General features: G+C 53.8%; 1 protein-coding gene across 2 annotated transcripts in view; it reads left to right on the forward strand.

Annotated features, from left to right (window-relative positions):
- The window catches only part of CUX1 (cut like homeobox 1), a 307,420-nt gene extending 292,272 nt beyond the window's left edge, over positions 1 to 15,148 (forward strand). For both annotated transcript variants that reach the window (XM_068210258.1, XM_068210259.1), the window contains 9 exons: positions 3,705 to 3,841; positions 4,419 to 4,485; positions 5,559 to 5,671; positions 6,298 to 6,414; positions 8,358 to 8,441; positions 8,718 to 8,774; positions 10,835 to 10,915; positions 13,198 to 13,262; positions 13,707 to 15,148. In XM_068210258.1, coding sequence (XP_068066359.1) covers positions 3,705 to 3,841; positions 4,419 to 4,485; positions 5,559 to 5,671; positions 6,298 to 6,414; positions 8,358 to 8,441; positions 8,718 to 8,774; positions 10,835 to 10,915; positions 13,198 to 13,262; positions 13,707 to 13,767 — 782 coding nt within the window. In that variant the 3' untranslated portion in view covers positions 13,768 to 15,148. The remainder of the gene's footprint in view (positions 1 to 3,704; positions 3,842 to 4,418; positions 4,486 to 5,558; positions 5,672 to 6,297; positions 6,415 to 8,357; positions 8,442 to 8,717; positions 8,775 to 10,834; positions 10,916 to 13,197; positions 13,263 to 13,706) is intronic.
- Positions 15,149 to 16,935: the final 1,787 nt, after the last annotated feature.

Below are 16,935 nucleotides of genomic sequence, written 5' to 3' on the forward strand. Positions count from 1 at the left end.
TTACAGGAGTCAGAGTTGCTGTTGCTCTGTGGCAGCGCTGGGCTCGTGGCCTCAGGGGCACTCCTGATGAGCCCCTGCATCTGCCAGGCTCTGCCCCCCACCAGCCTGGGGACTGGGGCTCCAGGACTCTTTTCTTCAATAATCACTTCAAGGATTTAACCTGCAGCTTTGGAATGGCAAGAGACTGGCCGGGCCATTCACAGCGAAAGAAGTGTGAGACTCATGTCAATCTTTTATTCTTAATTTGGGTTTTACTTGTTCACTGTGTGTCCCACCACATGGCCTGTCCATACAGGTCCTTGATGGTATTTCCAGAAACATTCATCCCATGGCAGTGTCATCCATGGCTGTGCCCCTTGGGCACATAGAATTCCCAGAAAAGGCATTTCTTTAGAGCATTTTCTTTGTGCAGAGGTTCTTTCTGAGTATTCATTCAGTGTTTGGCAAGGTATCACAGAATTATTAAATGGTTTGGGTTGGAAGGGAACCTTTAACGTCACCAAGCCCAACCCCTTGCCATGGGCAGGGACAACTTCCACTGGACCAGGCTGCTCAGATCCCCATCCAGCCTGGCCTTGGGCACTTCCAGGGATGGGAATAGTCCAGTCCCAGCTTCTGATTTTCTGTGCATCAACAAGGGGAAACCAGCCCTGTCTGTGCCAGGGTGGCACCAGAGCTTCTGCCAGTGTGGGGCTGCCCAGTCCCTGCACTTCTGCTCTTTTCTTCATGAGGCCATGGCAATGCCAGGCTTGGCTTTTTAAAAGGCAGAGCTGGCAGAGTTTGAGGCTAAAGATACGTGGTTTGAAACCCACTTTCCCCAGGACTTTGCCTTCTTTTTCCCATTACTTTCTGCAGCAGCTCTTCTCTTCCCGGCCTCTGAGGCATTTGCACATCTGAGGGGTCAGAGCGAGGGCTCAGCAGCTCGGGGAACACAAAGGCAGATTCCTTTTGCTGGATCTCAGTGCCTGAGCTGCCCTGCCTGCCTGGCAGAGCCCTGCTCCTGCTGCTGCAGGTGAAGAGTCGCTGGCACAGAAGTGACGAGCTCGCGGGTGGCCACGGCCCCTGTGAAAGGAGAAAGTTATGATTAAAAAAAACCCCAAAAACCAACTGTGAGGAGTGACACTGACGGGGAGATGAAAGGGAAGCTCCGTGTGTCTGGTGCTTTCAGTGTCAGACAGGGTTCCAGCCTTTTCTGTTTTCGTGGATGGTTTCATGGCCAAGGCCGAGTGAAACCTAAGGGAAGGAAGGATGCAGACTCCTTTAAAACTGAGAGCTGTGTTTCTTTGGTGACCCTTTGTTCTCTTAAATTGGAAAACTCAGTCCATGTAACTCAGAAGCCAAAAGGATCATTTAAGAGAGAGATGCAGGGCCCGGGTCTCCTTCTGCAGGCTCCAAAGCTCAGCTCTGCAGAGGATTTTTGGGCAGGGTGGGAGGCCAGGGAACAATTCCTGCCCCAGGTAATCTCCTGCTGTGGTGAACCTTGGACAGGATGCTCAGCAGTGCCTCGTGCAGAACTGGCCCCCCCAGCCCATGTTTGGCCAGCAATAGCTTCCCAATTACATTTTAATGCCGTTTTAAAAGACAGCCAATTGAATAATTAACCGTAGGGAAGAGGTTTTCTTCTTTCCAAATCTTGGTGATGCAAATATTTTTCATCAGGCCACCCATGTTTTGGAGCAGGCAGGGATTCCCCATTCCTGGAGAAATACTGACCTCCAGTGGGATGTGCCTTTAGCACAACTACTGCTCAGTCCTGAGTCTCTTACTGGGGGCTCTAAAAGGTAAATATGCAGAGGGGGAAAAAATAAATCCATGTGTTGTGTTCAAAGCAGGTGCCGCCTCTCTTTCCCTGCAGTGAGGCTTGGTCCTTCTGAATAACATGGGAAGGGGAATGGCTTTAAACTGAAAGAAATTTATCCAGTCTAAGATTAGATTTGAAATTGGGAAGGAATTCTTCTCTGTGAGGATGGAGGTGGAGGGGCTCTGGCACAGGGTGCCCAGAGCAGCTGTGGCTGCCCCTGGATCCTTGGAAGTGTCCAAGGCCAGGCTGGACAGGGCTTGGAGCCACCTGGGCTGGTGGAAAGTGTCCCTGCCCATGGCAGGGGGTGGAGTGAGATGGGCTTTAAGTTTGTTCCCAACCCAAACCACTCTGAAATTCTGCTACACCAACACAGTAACTGTCTTTCTTATTGTTTAGGTTGAAAAAGACTTGTAAGATCATCCTTACCCCATCACTGCCAAGCCCACCACAAGCCATGTCCCCAAGTGCCACACCTACCAAAAAAAAGGGGAATTTGCACCAGCAAAGACCCTGAATCCTGGCAAAGCAGGGTCCCTTTGGGCATCCCTTTGAGCCCCCAGCACTGCTGCTCTTAGTCCAGCCCTGTGGCCAGGGCATCACTCCCTGTGCAAGGACCTCCCTCCACAGCTGGTTTCAGGGTGTGGGGAGCATTTCCCAGCCTGGCAAGAGTGGGAGAGCTGGAATTGAGCTGTGCACACGTTGCATCCCTTGTCTGAAGGCTCAGAGAGGGTAGGAGCCCTCAGGACAGCCTTCTCTTGCTGCTCCCCAGGCAACCCCTGCACTTCTTGCTCCCTGGCTGTTGATGAATGAGGACTTTTTTTGCCTTCCAGCTGTCTGGAAATTAGGGGAATCATTACAACAGGAATTATCAGGGAGGGACTGGAACAGATGGGAGCTGAGCTTTGACCCACCTGGAAATCCAAGCACAGAGGGACGGATCCTGCGTCCCTGTGGTGGAGGTGCTGGCAGTGCAAAACACCAGCTCTGAACCTGGAGCTGAGCAGGTTTCCCAGCCAGGGAGAGGCCCAGACACTGCTGGCAGCCAGGGAGAAGGGTGAAACAAGTTGATTTCTGCTGCAGGACAGTTTTGGGATGGATTTGCCAACAGAACACGGAGCTTGCCCTGCGGTGCTGGTCCCGTGCCTCTCGCTGTAGCTGCTTCCCATCTGCTCCACTGCTTCACATCTGGGCTGGGGTTATGTGAGGGGAACGAGAGGTTTTTGTTTTGCTCCTGGAGCATTCCAGCAGCGCCTGTTGTGGTTTAGGGTGTGGGTTTTACTCTGGGGGGCAGCTGGAAAGAGGGATCCTTTGTAGAAAATTGGCTGAGCGGGAATGCCGGGGGCTGCACAGCCTGGCTCCGTGCCTGGGGCAGGAGTGGTCCCACCTGAGCCCTCCTGGGGGGTGTCCCCCACCCTGCTCCAGGCCCCCACTCACCATCTGCCCTGTGAGTGCCTCTCCCAGCCCCCACAGCCAGGGGAGCCTCTTCCGTCACCTTTCCCGTGCAGACCAGACCCAGAGATCAGTTCATGGACTCGCCTCCCCTTAACCTGCTCCAGGTGCCCCCGCTCTGCCCAGCCAGGATGCTGCCAGGTACCCCTGGGGCACCAAAAATATCTGGCTGATGCCTTTGAAGCAGCTGTGGCAGTGCAGGCAGCTGCCTCTGGCCCTGGGAGTGGCACTGCTCCCTCCCAGGGACTGTGCCCACCCTGGGGCATCCCCAAGGAGGGCTGGACCCCTGGTGTGAGCAGGGACTGCTGCTGTGGTCCCCAGAGATAAGGAGAGAACAGGGGTGCTGCTCTGAGCTGGCTCTGGTGCTCCAGGTGGGCTTTCTCAGCTCTGTGGTGTCCCCTGGCACAGTGTGGGCGTTGGGGTCCCAGGTGACAGCCCTGGCTCTGTTTTGCAGTGCGCTGTGCCGAGCTGCAGATCCAGCTGACCGAGGCCGTGGCCACCCTGGCTGGCCAGAAGGAGCTCGTGGCCAAGCTGGAGCAGGACCTCAGCACCATCCAAGCCCTGTCTGCTGTGCATCGCCCAGAGGCAGAGGTAGCCCTGCCCATGGCCCCGGGGCTGGCTCTCAGGGCTGGGGGCGTGGGGGAGTGTTCACCTCCTCTTTTTTCCCTTTTATTTATTGTTATTTTTATTTTATTATTATTATTATTATTATTATTATTATTGATATTATTGTTGATATTATTGATATTATTATTATTTCCTTCCTCTTCTTTCTGGTAATTCACCCAGCAGAGATGGGTGAATAAAAAAAAAAATTATGGCATGAATGGATGAATCAAAAAAAATAACAACACCTTGCTCCTCTGGGGGGGAAAAATTCCTTTCCTTTTTCTTCCTTTATTTGCTTGCCTTTTTTTTGTTTGTTTGTTTTGAAAGGTTTTGAAAACACGCGATAAACAATATCACAGTATTTCTTCCCCTTCCCAGCCAGCGGCTGGGGTTTGAGGCAGAGCATCAGCTGGGACAGTCCTTATCCCTGCAGAGAACCCGTCCAGCAGGGATGAGGCTGCAGCTGCCAGGGCAGCAGCAGGACCCAGGAGGGGTTGCTTTGCCCAGGCACCTTTGGGTGGGTGGGAAATGTTTAATTTCTTCTGCTTGTGCTGCCCAGGGTGCGGCCACCCCTGGGCTGGAGAAGATCCCTGAGCCCATCAAGGAGGCCACGGCGCAGTTTTATGGTGAGAGGGGGAGCCAGGCTGGGCTGGGCTGGGCTGGGACACCCCAGGGTGTCACTGGGCAGGGTGGTCACTTCTCCAGGGATGGCAGCTCCTGAGCCGTCACCTGCTCAGCGTGTCTCCCACTGGGATGGTTTTCCATGCTGGGCACGGTTTGCCCATCTTCTGGCTCCTGCCAAGGGGTGCAGCAGGCACATGCCAGGCCTGGCTCTGTGCCGAGCTGGTGAGCCCAGGCTGAGCCAAACACCCTGAGCTCTGTGCTCTGCCTCCTGCTCTTCCCACACCAAACCCCTCCAGAGCCAGAGAGTGAAACATTTCCTGTACATCAGCCCCTGCTCTGAGGTCTGCAGGAGAAAATGAATCAAACAAAAATAACAACTCCTTGCTCCTCTGGGGGGAAAAAATCCCTTTCCTTTTTTTCCTTTTTTGCCTGCTTTTTTTTTGTTTGTTTGTTTGTTTGTTTTGAAAACACAAGATAAACATTATCACAGCAACAGTCCCACCAAGCTAAACAACCTGCAGCCACCCATCCTGCTCCATGAATAACTGCTCAGTGCAGCTGGTTGAGTCATGGCCTTGGGGACACATTTCTCCTTGGCTGTGAATGCCACTGCCAGGAAGGAAGAGCAGGGAGGGATGGCCACAGCCTCCCAGGCACCCACAGAGCCCCATCAAGGGGGGGAACACCCAAAAAATGGGGTCCTGGGCATAGCAAGCTGGTGGTGGATGAAGAGTCAGGGTATGGGAGAGAGGATTGTGGCTCTGGGGCTTTATTTTAATGCTGCAGCTGCTGCAGAGGCCAGAGGAGAGAGTCTGGCAGGGATGGGCAGGGTTGGAGTCAGGGAAAGGCAGCCATGGGTTGCACCAAATAATGCAATTGGTTTTCCTGTCCACACTGAGTCCACAAAAAAAAAAAAAAAAAAAGCAGCATAAATAGCAGTCTATGTTGTAATAACTGTGCACAGGGGTTGATTTGGGTGCCCCCAAGGTCCCACAGCAGGAGGACCTTGAGCACACCCCTGGGGTGGGTGGTGGGCATCTACCAGGTCATCTCTCACACCAAACCTCATCCACAGGTCACCCTCCATCCCCTGGCACCTCATTCCCTGAGGGTCAGGTGGACTCACTCCTCTCCATCATCTCCAGCCAGAGGGAACGCTTCCGGGCCAAGAACCAGGAGCTGGAGGGGGTGAGTCTGCTGGGGAGGGGCTGGGGGGGCTGCAGGGCTTCAGCCTGGGCTGGCTGCTCTGCTGGCCTGTGGGAATTCTGTCCCAAGCACTGCAGGCAAAAGGAAAACACATCCTGCTGTGAGCAGGAGCAGAGCCTGCCCCAGCCCATCCCACTGCTGCAGCTCCAAGACAGGTCCAAACCCCTGTGTCCCTCTGTCCCTGTGTCCCTCTGTCCCTGTGTCCCTCTGTCCCTGTGTCCCTGCACTCCTGGCACAGTGTTTGGGGGTGCCATGGAAAAGGCACATAGAGAATACATTTTGAGCTAATAAATTGAAGTAGAGCTCAAAATAACCTTTTCCAAGCTGTCTGGTTGTGTCTGCACCGCCCATGGGAGCCACATCCCATCCCAAAGCCCCCCTCAGCCACCTTGGCTGCCCCAGCCCTTCTGTGGCCACTGAGGGATGGGCTTCTTAATGGGTCAGGACTGGGACCCCCCTTCTGCCACACCTGGGACAGTTTTAATTAGGGAGCAATTTGAATTCAAAGCCAGGGGGGTTTAATTCTGGGATTAAAGGGACTGAACCCTGGCTGGATGGCCCGAATCCCCCCTGGCTGGGTCCCACTGTCCCCCCACACCCCCGTGCAGGAGAACCGGATGCTGCAGCACACGGTGCACGCCCTGCAGAGCGAGCTGGACAACCTGAGAGCTGACAACATCAAGCTCTACGAGAAGATCAAGTTCCTGCAGAGCTACCCTGGCCGGGTGAGTGCCTGTCTGTCTGTCTGTCTGTCCATCCTCGGGCTGGGCTCACACGGAAGGACAGCCCCCAGACACAGAAATTGCACATTTCCAATGTGCAGCTTGCATGGCAGCTGGAGCTTATTGGGGTGGGAAAGGTTCTCCCTGCCAGGAAGGCAGTTTAGGACTGTGCTGAGGGATCTTTGACATCTTTGAAGCCAGAAGCCCAAACTGTCTCCCTAACAGAGCTGCTACACCCCCTCTGACGCTCACTGCTGGCAGCGTGGTGCTCTAGCAGGCAAGTGTGGATACTTCTGCCAGAGGTTAAAATGGGACCTCCTGCAACAAACCCCTGCAGCAGAGCCTGGGAAATAATTCATCCTGTCCCACTTGTGCTCGTTCCTGAACTTCTTGTATCCAGCAGGGAGAGCTGCTCCCTGAGCAGCCAGAAGACAAAAGAGAAGAAGCCAGCCCAAAATCATCCCAGCAATGCCAGGGGAGGGCTGGGAAGGGGGAGCAGACTTTGCTGCAAGCTGCTCTGCTCGTGCTGTGTCCCTCAGGAGGTTCCACCCTGGGGGTTTGCAGGAGGCTCAGGCTGCTGCCTGGGAGATTTCCACTGCCAGCACTTCCCTGGTCAGAGCCAGGCTCTCCTGACCTCGGGCTTTCCTTAGAAATGCCAAAGTGCCACTCACAGAGGGGACACCCATTCGCTGCCGTCCTTCCCCCGGCTGCTGCCTTTCCGTGCTGCCTGCACCGAGTGTTTTGTTGAGGGATATTTTAATGGCATTTGGTGGTGGGAAACTCCTACAGCTTGAGGCACCTTATTTGGTTCCTCTCATTATGTCCCCGTGATGACGCCAGGTCGTCCCCTCTGACATTTTTTCCCCTTTCTCCTGTGGAATATCATCTCCATGTTTATCCTCTGCCACAAGGCAACCCCTGAATGCCATTGCCATGAGCTAAAGGGCAAAACCCTCCATGGCAGCAGCGCAGGGGATTGCATAATTCACCCCCTAATGGGACATGTGACATGTTAAAAATACTCATCAAAGATCACTGCACTGGCCGGGCTGTGGCCAGCTCCTCGCCCCTAAATGGGGCTCTGGTCTCATCACAGTGACCCCAGGGTTGGGTTGCAGTGTGTGAGGCCAGGCTTACTAAAGGTTTACGCAGAGGTGTAACAACCAGCCATGGGGCCGGGCAGGGCAACCCTCTGCACGTAGGAACAGGTCCAGAAAGCCCTCGGGGAGCGTGAGCTGAGCCGGGCAGAGCGGCAAGTGACGCCGTGCTGGGACAGGGAATTAGCACTGGAGCAAGGAGCCAGAGCCTGCAGCAGGCTGTGCCCAGGGCTGGTGGCAGCATGTGCTGTTCCCAGGCTGGATTTGGGCAGGAATGCTGTGGAATCTGCAGCTCCTGCAGAGGTGGAGGAAGGAGGAGCAAGGAGGCTGCACGAGCATCCTCGCTGCAGCCAAGGCTGTGTAAGGGGAATTATACAGGAGAAGTATAAAATCCATCCTGTCTGAACCCACCCAAATCTTTCCCTTCTTTCAAGGGGTTTTCTTCTTTTTCCTTGCCCTTTTCCCAGCCTATAACAGCTCTATGTCTGAGCAGTGATTTCCTCCTCCTAAACTGCTGTCTCCCTCCTGCCTGGCCCAGCAGAGGAATTCGGGGTGGGATTTGCAGTAGCCCAGGTGAGTTCTCTTAGGATGACACAGGTGACAATTATTTCATGGAAAGGGCCCAAAATAGGGAGACACAGGAGAAACAGAGAGTCCTCATGGCAGAATCCCCTGACAGCTCCTGTGTGCTTCTCCTTTCTGAAGGGCACAGATGCTGTCAGCCCCGTGGGTCAGCTCTGGGCTGTGCTGCTCCATCCTTTGGGGGTGTTTTCTTCCAAATGGGGAGCTCAGGGTTCTGTCCCTGCGCTGGGTGTCCCTGCCAGCTCTCACCTGCCTTTGCTCCCACAGGGCAGCAGCAGGGATGACACGGAGCAGCGCTACTCCTCCCAGTACGAGGAACGCCTGGACCCCTTCTCCTCCTTCAGCAGGAAGGTATGAAAGGCTCCCCAGCACCCTCCCTCTGCATCAGCCCCTCTGTGTGCTGTGGGATCATGCCCAGGTGAAATCCAGGGAGCTCTGATAGAATGAAAGGCACTCAAACGTCCTTTCAAAAAAAAAAAAAAAAAGAAAGAAAAAAAGTCACTGTGCCCAGATGATGGCTGGGGGGCAAATAGGACCATCCTGTGGCACACAGCTCCTTCCATGTTTTGCAAGCCCCAAATAGCCCTCTGAGTCTGAGCCTCAAAATCTTGTGTGGTTTCCTTGTAGGAACGCCAGAGGAAGTACCTGAGCCTCAGTCCCTGGGATAAAGCCACGCTGAGCATGGTGAGTGGCTGCTCTGCCAGCACTGCTGGGAGCTGAGAGGTTTTCCCTGCAAGGGAATGGGGCTCCTGGGCAGTGGGAAGGGCCCATCCCTGCTGTCCTGGGCAGGGTGCAGAGCACACTGGGCCATGCTGGCATCTGGGTTAGGAGCAATCCCTTTCCTCCCTTGCTGCCCATCACCGTCCCCAGAGGCATTTCAAGGACACGGAGGTGTGGCTCCTGGGGACATGATTTAGTGGTGGGCTTGGCAGTGCTGGGGGAATGGTTGGACTCAAAGATTTTTGAGGTCTTTTCCAACCTACACAATTCTGATTCTATCCTAAGATTCCAAGCACCTCTCCTCTGGTTTCTAACGTGGTGTGGGGCTCAGGGCTGCACCCCCAGCCAGGGGCAAACCTTCCTGCATGGGAGACCCCCCCAGAGAGCCCCAGCACCCCACACATGTGGGGAGGAGGAGAGTGAGGGGCTGCAGAGGGTCCCACACTCCAGGGAAGATCTCTGCCCCACAGAGCACAGCGTCCTCAGGCACACACTGGCTTCTCATTGCATTCTCCTTAAAAACCCCTTCCCAAGCCCTGATCCTTCCTTCTCTGGCTCTTCCTCCCAAAACAGCATCAGGGGAAATCCTGAGGAAGCTGTGGTGTCTGCAGCAGCAGAGGGTCCTTGTCTGAGCCACGGAGGTGACTGCTGCCACTGCAGCTTGGGCTGCCATCTCTTAGGGGATAACTTTCTGAGCTAAAAATGAGGTTATTGAGGAAATCTGACTTATACTGGAATTTGTGGCATTAGCAGCAGGCTCAGGATGGGGTTTTGGCTGAGTTAACCCCCAGCTCTCCAGCACAAGGGAGGTGAACGTGGGACTGTGGGGCTGCAGAGAACACAGAGCTATCCTGTAATAAAGGCAGAGCTGTCATTTGCATAAAAACCAAGCAAATGCCAACATGAATATGGATTGTGTGGCGTGCTAGCACCACGGAGAATTAATGAAAGGCATTCACAAAAAAAACTGACTTAGGGGAGTTATTCCTTGGGAATATTTAAGAACATAATCTTGTTTGTTACAGCAGCCTCCACCGTGGCTGTGAATAGCAAAGATGATTTCAGCCCGGAATGGGTTTGGTGGGAGATCTGTGGGTTTTAATGCCAGCTTTGGAAAGGCTGCGTGGTGTTTGGGGAATGTGCTTATGTCCATAATGAGTCCCTGGGTTACAGCAGGAATAAAGAGTGGCTATGAAGGAAGGGAGGGCCTGTCCTTTGCAAGCCACTCCTCTGCTGCTCCTGATTTTCATGCTTTTGAAGGGATGGGCATAAAGGTTTTCCACTGGGATGTGCCAAAAGGGCTCAGGCATCATCAGGGTCTGGCTGTGGTTCAGTGGCCTCTCCAAAATGAGGGGTGGAGGGTGATTCATCCCGACCCTCCAGGTTTCCAGCCCCCAGTGAGCTTGGACAGCCCTGTGGGGTGGCACAGGCTCTGCAAGGGTGGAGAGCAAAGCTTTGGGACAGAGCTTGCAGAGGCAGAGCAAGGGGACACCAGGGCCCAGCTCTGGGGACACCAGGAGCAGCTTCTGGGAACACCAACACAGCCTTGGCTCCAGTGCCCCGCTCAGGAGGCGACGAGGGGACGCTGCAAAGCACAAAGTTGTTTGAGCTCACGAATTAAAAATGTGCAAAGCTTAATTACTGCTGGGGTTTCTCTGCGGAGCAGGCACCGAGGCAGGGCTGGCACAGCAGGAGCAGGGAGAGCTGCTGGAGAGAGCTGGGCTAAAGCATCTCAGAATAAAGCCCAAGAAGGGTTTTCGGTGGGGGAAAGCCCACACTGAATCCCCCTTGGTTTGGGCACATTTGGGCTGAGAGCGCAGGCACTTGTGCAGCCACTTTGAAGGAGCAGCACTGCTCAGAGCTGGGCACAGGCGGGTGGCAGACACCACCTCACTGCACGTTTGTGCAGGGTCTGGCAGGAACGGGCTCCCAGTCCTGGCCAGGATCTCTGCAAGCCTCTTTGAGGAGAGCTGCTTTCCAGTGACCCACATTCAAACGGGATTTTCCATTCTGTTCTTCTGCAGGGGCGGCTCATCCTGTCCAACAAGACCGCTCGGACCGTGGCCTTCTTCTACACCCTGCTCCTGCACTGCCTCGTCTTCCTGGTGAGGGGGAGGCCCGGGGGGTGGGCACTGAGATGAAACATCCGCTGCCCTCCCCTCCAGGGGGAATTTGGGCTGGTTTAAGATGTTGTGCCAAGCGTTGCACCTGCTGTGTCGGTGGCTCTGCAGGCACGGCAGGGCCGGGAGCGTGGGGCATGGACATGCCAAGGAATATCCCCTCTGTGGCAAGCACATTTCCCTCTCTCTCAAGATTTCTCATAGAGGTGCACAGAGAGAAAGAAGGAGAAAACAATTTCTATTTCTGCTCCTTGTTTTTCCCATGTGGAATGTGTTTGGAGAATCGTTCACCTGGGGTGATTGCTTGGTTGGATTCTGGTGAGGATTGTTTGAGCCTGGTGGCCAATCCAACCCACCGGTGTCTGGACTCTGGAGATAAAGTCACAAATTATTAGTTAGTTAGATACAGTAGTTAGAAAAAAAGGTATATAGTTTTAGTATCTTCCTTTATATAGTATATTAATGTATTACAGCACAGTTATTATCAAGAAATCATTCAACCTTCTAAACTAGAGTTAGACAGCATCTTTTCTTCCCACTAGGTTCACCTACATTTTACAATACCCCTCGGCTTCACAGGGTGGGTATCCCACCCTGGGTGGGCACAGGCTTGCCCAAGGGCAGGAGCTGGGAGCTGTCTGTGTGCTCATGCTGCTCCTGGGATCAGCCATGGCATCGTGGTGCCATGCAGGGAGCTCACACAGAGTTCAGTGTGTTGCCAAGCAAGCCTCTGCTTAAAGGGGAGCAAAATTTTGGTTAATTGTTATGAATCTAATACCATAAGTGATTTTAGGAATAAAATACTCGTCCCTGAGCCCACACTACCTGGTTCTAGAGCATGTGGGTCCTATTCCTGGGTGCATCCCTAACCTCCTGCTCAGTGGAGCTCATTTGCTGCCTCTCCAGGGGTGAGCTCTGGCTCTCTCCATGCTCCTGATGTGCCCTGTGGCTCCCGTTTTTCTCTAGTTTTCAAGTTTCCCCCAGCTCTACATTAGGGTTGAAAGTAGAGAAGCAGAGGTTTGGGAGGGATGGAGGCTTCAGCCAGCCCAAATCTCCTGGGAGTTTGTCATGTTGCAAACTCCTCCTGTATCCTTGCAGTTTCTGGGAGTTTATTTGTCATTTCAGGGAGGAAAAAAAAGTGAAACAAATCATCAATAATTAAACGAGGAAGTGAGATGAAAGCCAAATCAGAACAATATTTCTGTCCTGCTCTCAAAGTTATTTTGGTGAGGAAAGGAGCAAAGGAAATAAAAAGTTAAACATCATTAAACATTAAAGCTCTAACCCCAAAAAAAAAAAAAAAGAAAAAAAAAAGGAAAATTCATAAATATTACATGGCTGCTGGAATGATCTTACATCATCTAGACACAAAAGAGCCTGAAATCCAGCACCCAGCACTGCCTGGCTGGGGATGAACTGTGTGTGCCACAGGGGACTGGAGGAAGCCCCTGCTCCTCCATCCCCACAGAGGGAGTGACATCTCTGCCACTGATCCTGGGAGACTTCAATTAACCCTGGTCTGGATTTGCTGGTGGGTGTTTGTGTGGTTAGGGTGATTCCCTGGTGATAACAGCTTACAAATCCCCAGGGACTGAACCAATCAGTTGGTGATGGGAGGGTTTCTCCCTCTTCCCAAACCCCAGCACTGCCTCCTGCCTCCTCAGACCTCGGCTCTGCAATGAGAACCGGAGGCATGAAGGTAAAAAGGAGCCAAGCCAAGCACTGACCTTCCTTAAGCCTGTTCCAAAAATACATCTCCATCCATGTGCAGCCCTGAGCCTTATCCCAAACCACCACAGCAGCACTGTCCCAGTAAAAATAACCCACTGGAAAAGGTCATCTTGACCATCCTGAGGGCAACCCCTGCAGCACACTGAGGTTGCCCACGCTGGTGATCACAGAGTCCCAGTGTGGGTGGGAAGGGAGCTTAAAAATCCTCCAGTTCCACCCCCTGCCATGGACAGGGACACCTTCCACTGTCCCAGGCTGCTCCAAACCCTATCCAGCCTGGCCTTGGACACCTCCAGGGATCCAGGGGCAGCCACAGCTTCTGTGAACAACCTCCCCACCGTCACAGGGAAGAATTTCTCCCTGATATCAATTCTAAACCTATTTTCTGTCAGTTTGAAGCCATTCCTTTGCCCTGTCGCTGTGCCACTCCATGATGGGATGGCAGGGCCAGGCTGGCACAGCAGTGGCACAGACTGCAGTGAGGAGGGGCTGGCATGGAGGTGGGAGCAGAGCTGATCCCATTCCTTCCCTTGCAGGTGCTCTACAAAACCGCCTGGAGCGAGAGCGTGGGACGGGACTGCACCGCCTTCTGTGCTAAGAAGTGAGTGAGCACAGGCTGGGCCAGCCCGGCCTCAGGGCTGGCTTGGTGGGCAGGGCTTGGTGGTCTGCAGCAGATTTTCTGGGCACCCCAGTGCTGGAAACAAGGCCAGTTAATTGGGCTTTAACCCCAGTGAGGGAGGGGGGGAGAAGAAGCTCACGGAACAGGGCAACCATTTGTGTTTGGTTGGGTGTTCTCCAAAGCCTTTCCTGCAGGCAGTCCTTGCCCAGGAGGAATCCTGATAAAGGTTTATGATAAAGGTTTATAAATATGATCCTGGAGAGCTGGGGGATGTCAGACCCGTGCCATGACTCCAGTTCCCTGCTGGCCATGGCTGGAGCAGAGCACAGTGCTTATCCTCGAGGAATGACCCCTTGGAATCGGTGCTGGGCTGCCAGAGCAGCCTGGGGCTGGCTGCAGGGTAACGTGGCTCTGGCCTCTCCCCAGGTACGCTGACCACCTCCACGAGTTCCACAAGAACGGGGACGTGGGTGGCATGTGGCAGTGACAGCTGGACACGACCCCTCCAGCCCCGCAGAGGAGCCGTCCCCGCTGCTGCCGGCCGCTTTGCTGTGGCTTTGCTTTCTGCTTTGTAGGATGAAGGCAGCGATCCCCCCCACTCCCACCCGTGAAATTAAAAGCCTCAGCTAAGGGAGAATCATTTTCCAGCCCTGGAAGGGCTGCAGCAGTTCCCATGCTTTCCTGATGTCTCAGAGAGCTCGGTCCTTACCAAAACACATGGAAAATGCAGGATCAGAGGTTCCCCTCCTCCCAGATCCACATCTCTCTCCATCCTGTTTGAAGTCCAGTGCAGCACTGGGTGGGCTAAATCCAGCCAGAAATGGGGAGGAAAGGCAACCTCCTGAACTTGCATTTTCAGGTGTTGTGCTGTTTGAGAGTTCCTGTTTTGCTCCAGCTCTGGGGATCTCCTGCCCGTGCTGCTGGGCACTGGAGATGCCCTTCTTGACCTGGAGCCCTCAGTTTGGGAATAGTTAGGAATATCTAGGACTTAAAGGGCATGAAGGGAGGTGCTGCTGGTCAGGCCTGACCTCACAGGGATGCTCCAGACTCTCCTTGCTGAGATGCTTCTGCCTCTTAGGAAACCACAAGTCAAATCAAGCAATTGCTGGTGATTGGGTTTGCTGGGTGATGAACACTGGGCTGCTAATTTGAGGTGATTTGGGGAGACAGAGGTGATAGGAGATGCTCCAATTAAAAAGAGCAGGTCCCAGCAACTCCCCTTCCTGCTGTGGCCACATGGTGAGGGAAGGTATTAGCTTGTTACCGTGGTCCTCAATTAAAATTCCCTTCTGTAGACAGGAGAGCAGCATTGCTCCCAATTAATATTTCATTGCAGACTCACATCCATTGCCATTCCCGTTGCTGGGAAGCCAGGGCCTCTAATGGAGCGTGCAGGCAGGGAAAGGCCTCACATCTGCCACGGGCAGCCAGGGTTTATTTATAGGAGCTGTGGCCGATGGCAAAATGTAAAATACTCATAAATACAAGGGAGGGATAAACCCCGAGGGACCAACCTGCACCTGTCCTGCTCAGCACAGGGAAAACCGAGCCCAAATGGAAGGGAAGCAGTCAGGGGGTGATGCTGCTGTGGCTGGGGCCCTCTGCATAAGGCAATCAACTTCAGATCTGGGGGAGATGAGCTTTGGCTGCCTGAAATCAGTAGATGAGAAACACGATCCAGGGAAGGGTGGGCTGCTTTTTTGAGGCTTTGTTGGGAAGGTTAAAATTGCTTTTTTTAGCAGCTGTATGTGGTGTCTTGGAATTGCAAAACTTCTGCAGCTATTCACACTTGTACTCCTCATAAATGACTTAAAATAGATGTCGAGTTCTGTCGGACAAGTGATAAAATAAACTTAGCCATGCATTGACTGGGTGGCTTTTGTGCTCTGTTTCCTTTTTTATTTTTTTTGGACTTTTGATATTAAACAACTGAGAAATGTCCTGCTCGAGTCCAAGGGCAGAGTGTGCAGCTAATTTTAGAAACCCATTACAGCAGCTAAAGGCAGTGATGTCTCGCAGCGCCGGGGAGGGCAGGACCTCTGTCCCCATGTGCTGGAGCCAGCGTCCCAGCTGCCATCAACACCAGCATCCCAGGGGCCTGAGAAAGCCTCTGGGGATGGAGGGACCACGGGAATTGAGCCCAGGCAGCTCCAAACCCTGAGATATTCTGGATTTCCCCACGTGGCTGTCGGCACAGGCACTCCAGCTGAACGGTGTCAATTTGCCTGGCTAATTTTGGTGAGCTGCTCACGATCCCCCTCTTCCTCAACATCCTTTTTCCTTGCTTTTCCAGCCCTGGCAGAGCTGGGCTGCTTTGGGCTCTAGGCACAGCTTCCTTTGACCAAGCCCAGCAGTGCAAAGGGGTCTGGGGAGGGCCAGGAGCTGTTCCCCCCACCACGAGGAGCCTCTGTGCCAGAGATCTTCCAGCTCTCCAAGACACCTGGGTCTTGCCAGTCCCCTGGAGCTGCTGAATCTTGTCCCTCAGGCAGAGCTGTCACCTCCTTCCATCCAAAATAAAAATGACAAGCTCACTGATTTGTCCCAAAATCCCTCCCGGGGAGGGCAGGCATTAGGTGTGGGCTGTTGTTTTCTCTCCTGATCTCACAGTTTTGCAGCTTCCAGCAGCTCCCACTGCCGTGGTGTGGCACTGCCCTGCCTGCCCTGGCTCACCCCAGCCCTGGTGACCTTGCAGCAGCCCGGGGATGTCCGGGTGTCCCCGGAGCCGCTCCCAAGAGTCTGGCTCTGGCTGCCAAGCCCTGTCCTGAGGCAGGGAAAGCCTGGGCTGGGGAGGGCTCTCGGGTCACTGCCCAGAGCCTCAGCCAAGTTTTCAGAGCTGCTTCCCGGTTGTGCTGGAGGTGCTGGGCTCCAGGGGATCCCGGTGATTCCGGGCAAAGCGGAGTGTGCCAGGGCAGTGGGATGCTCCTGCTTAGGACAAAACCGAATCCTGCAGTTTTGGTGCCTCGGGAGATGCCCTGCATGTGAGGGGTGTCCTGGAGTGGCCAGGCACAGGGGGATGGCTCCTCCAGCTCCCAACACCTCCCGGCACCCCCAGCCAAGCTTGGAAGTACTGGCAGTGCTGTGTCCAAACCCCTTTCCTCCAGAAAAATGACACTGTGCATCAATTAAAGCCAGCAGGAGCCCCAGCTTCGGGCAAGAGCTCGAAACCAGCTCACCCTGTGCAGGGTTTGCCTGGAGGGGAGCAGCAGCAGCACTGTCCTTGTCCTGGCACGTGTGGGATTTAGGGCACAGCCAATTCCTCATTCCCTGCCCGATCCAGCACCAGGGTGTCACTGGCTGTGCTGGGTTTTGGGGACACACTGAATTCTCCTTACAGCCACCTACAGAGCCACAGCCCTGAGCCCCAGCACCCCCCTAAACCCCATTTTCAGCCAGGCTCAGAGGGCAGCCCCAAAGCACCCCACAATCTGTCCCTCTTTTGGAGGCAGGGGGAGAAAATGGGATTGGATTTTTTTACTAATTTGATTTGAAAACCCCTTTTATCCCTGAGTGATTCAAAAGAAAAGGATTTCAGCGACCCCTTGCTCTCCCTTGCTGTTTTAAATTTAATTATGGGAAACAATTTTAATTAGTATCGACAGATATTCAGGAAAATAATTATGGGCAAACCTGTGCTTCTTATATTTGTTTAACCTGC

Source organism: Anomalospiza imberbis, chromosome 20, assembly GCF_031753505.1.
Source record: "Anomalospiza imberbis isolate Cuckoo-Finch-1a 21T00152 chromosome 20, ASM3175350v1, whole genome shotgun sequence".
NCBI classification, from domain to species: Eukaryota; Metazoa; Chordata; class Aves; order Passeriformes; family Viduidae; genus Anomalospiza; species Anomalospiza imberbis.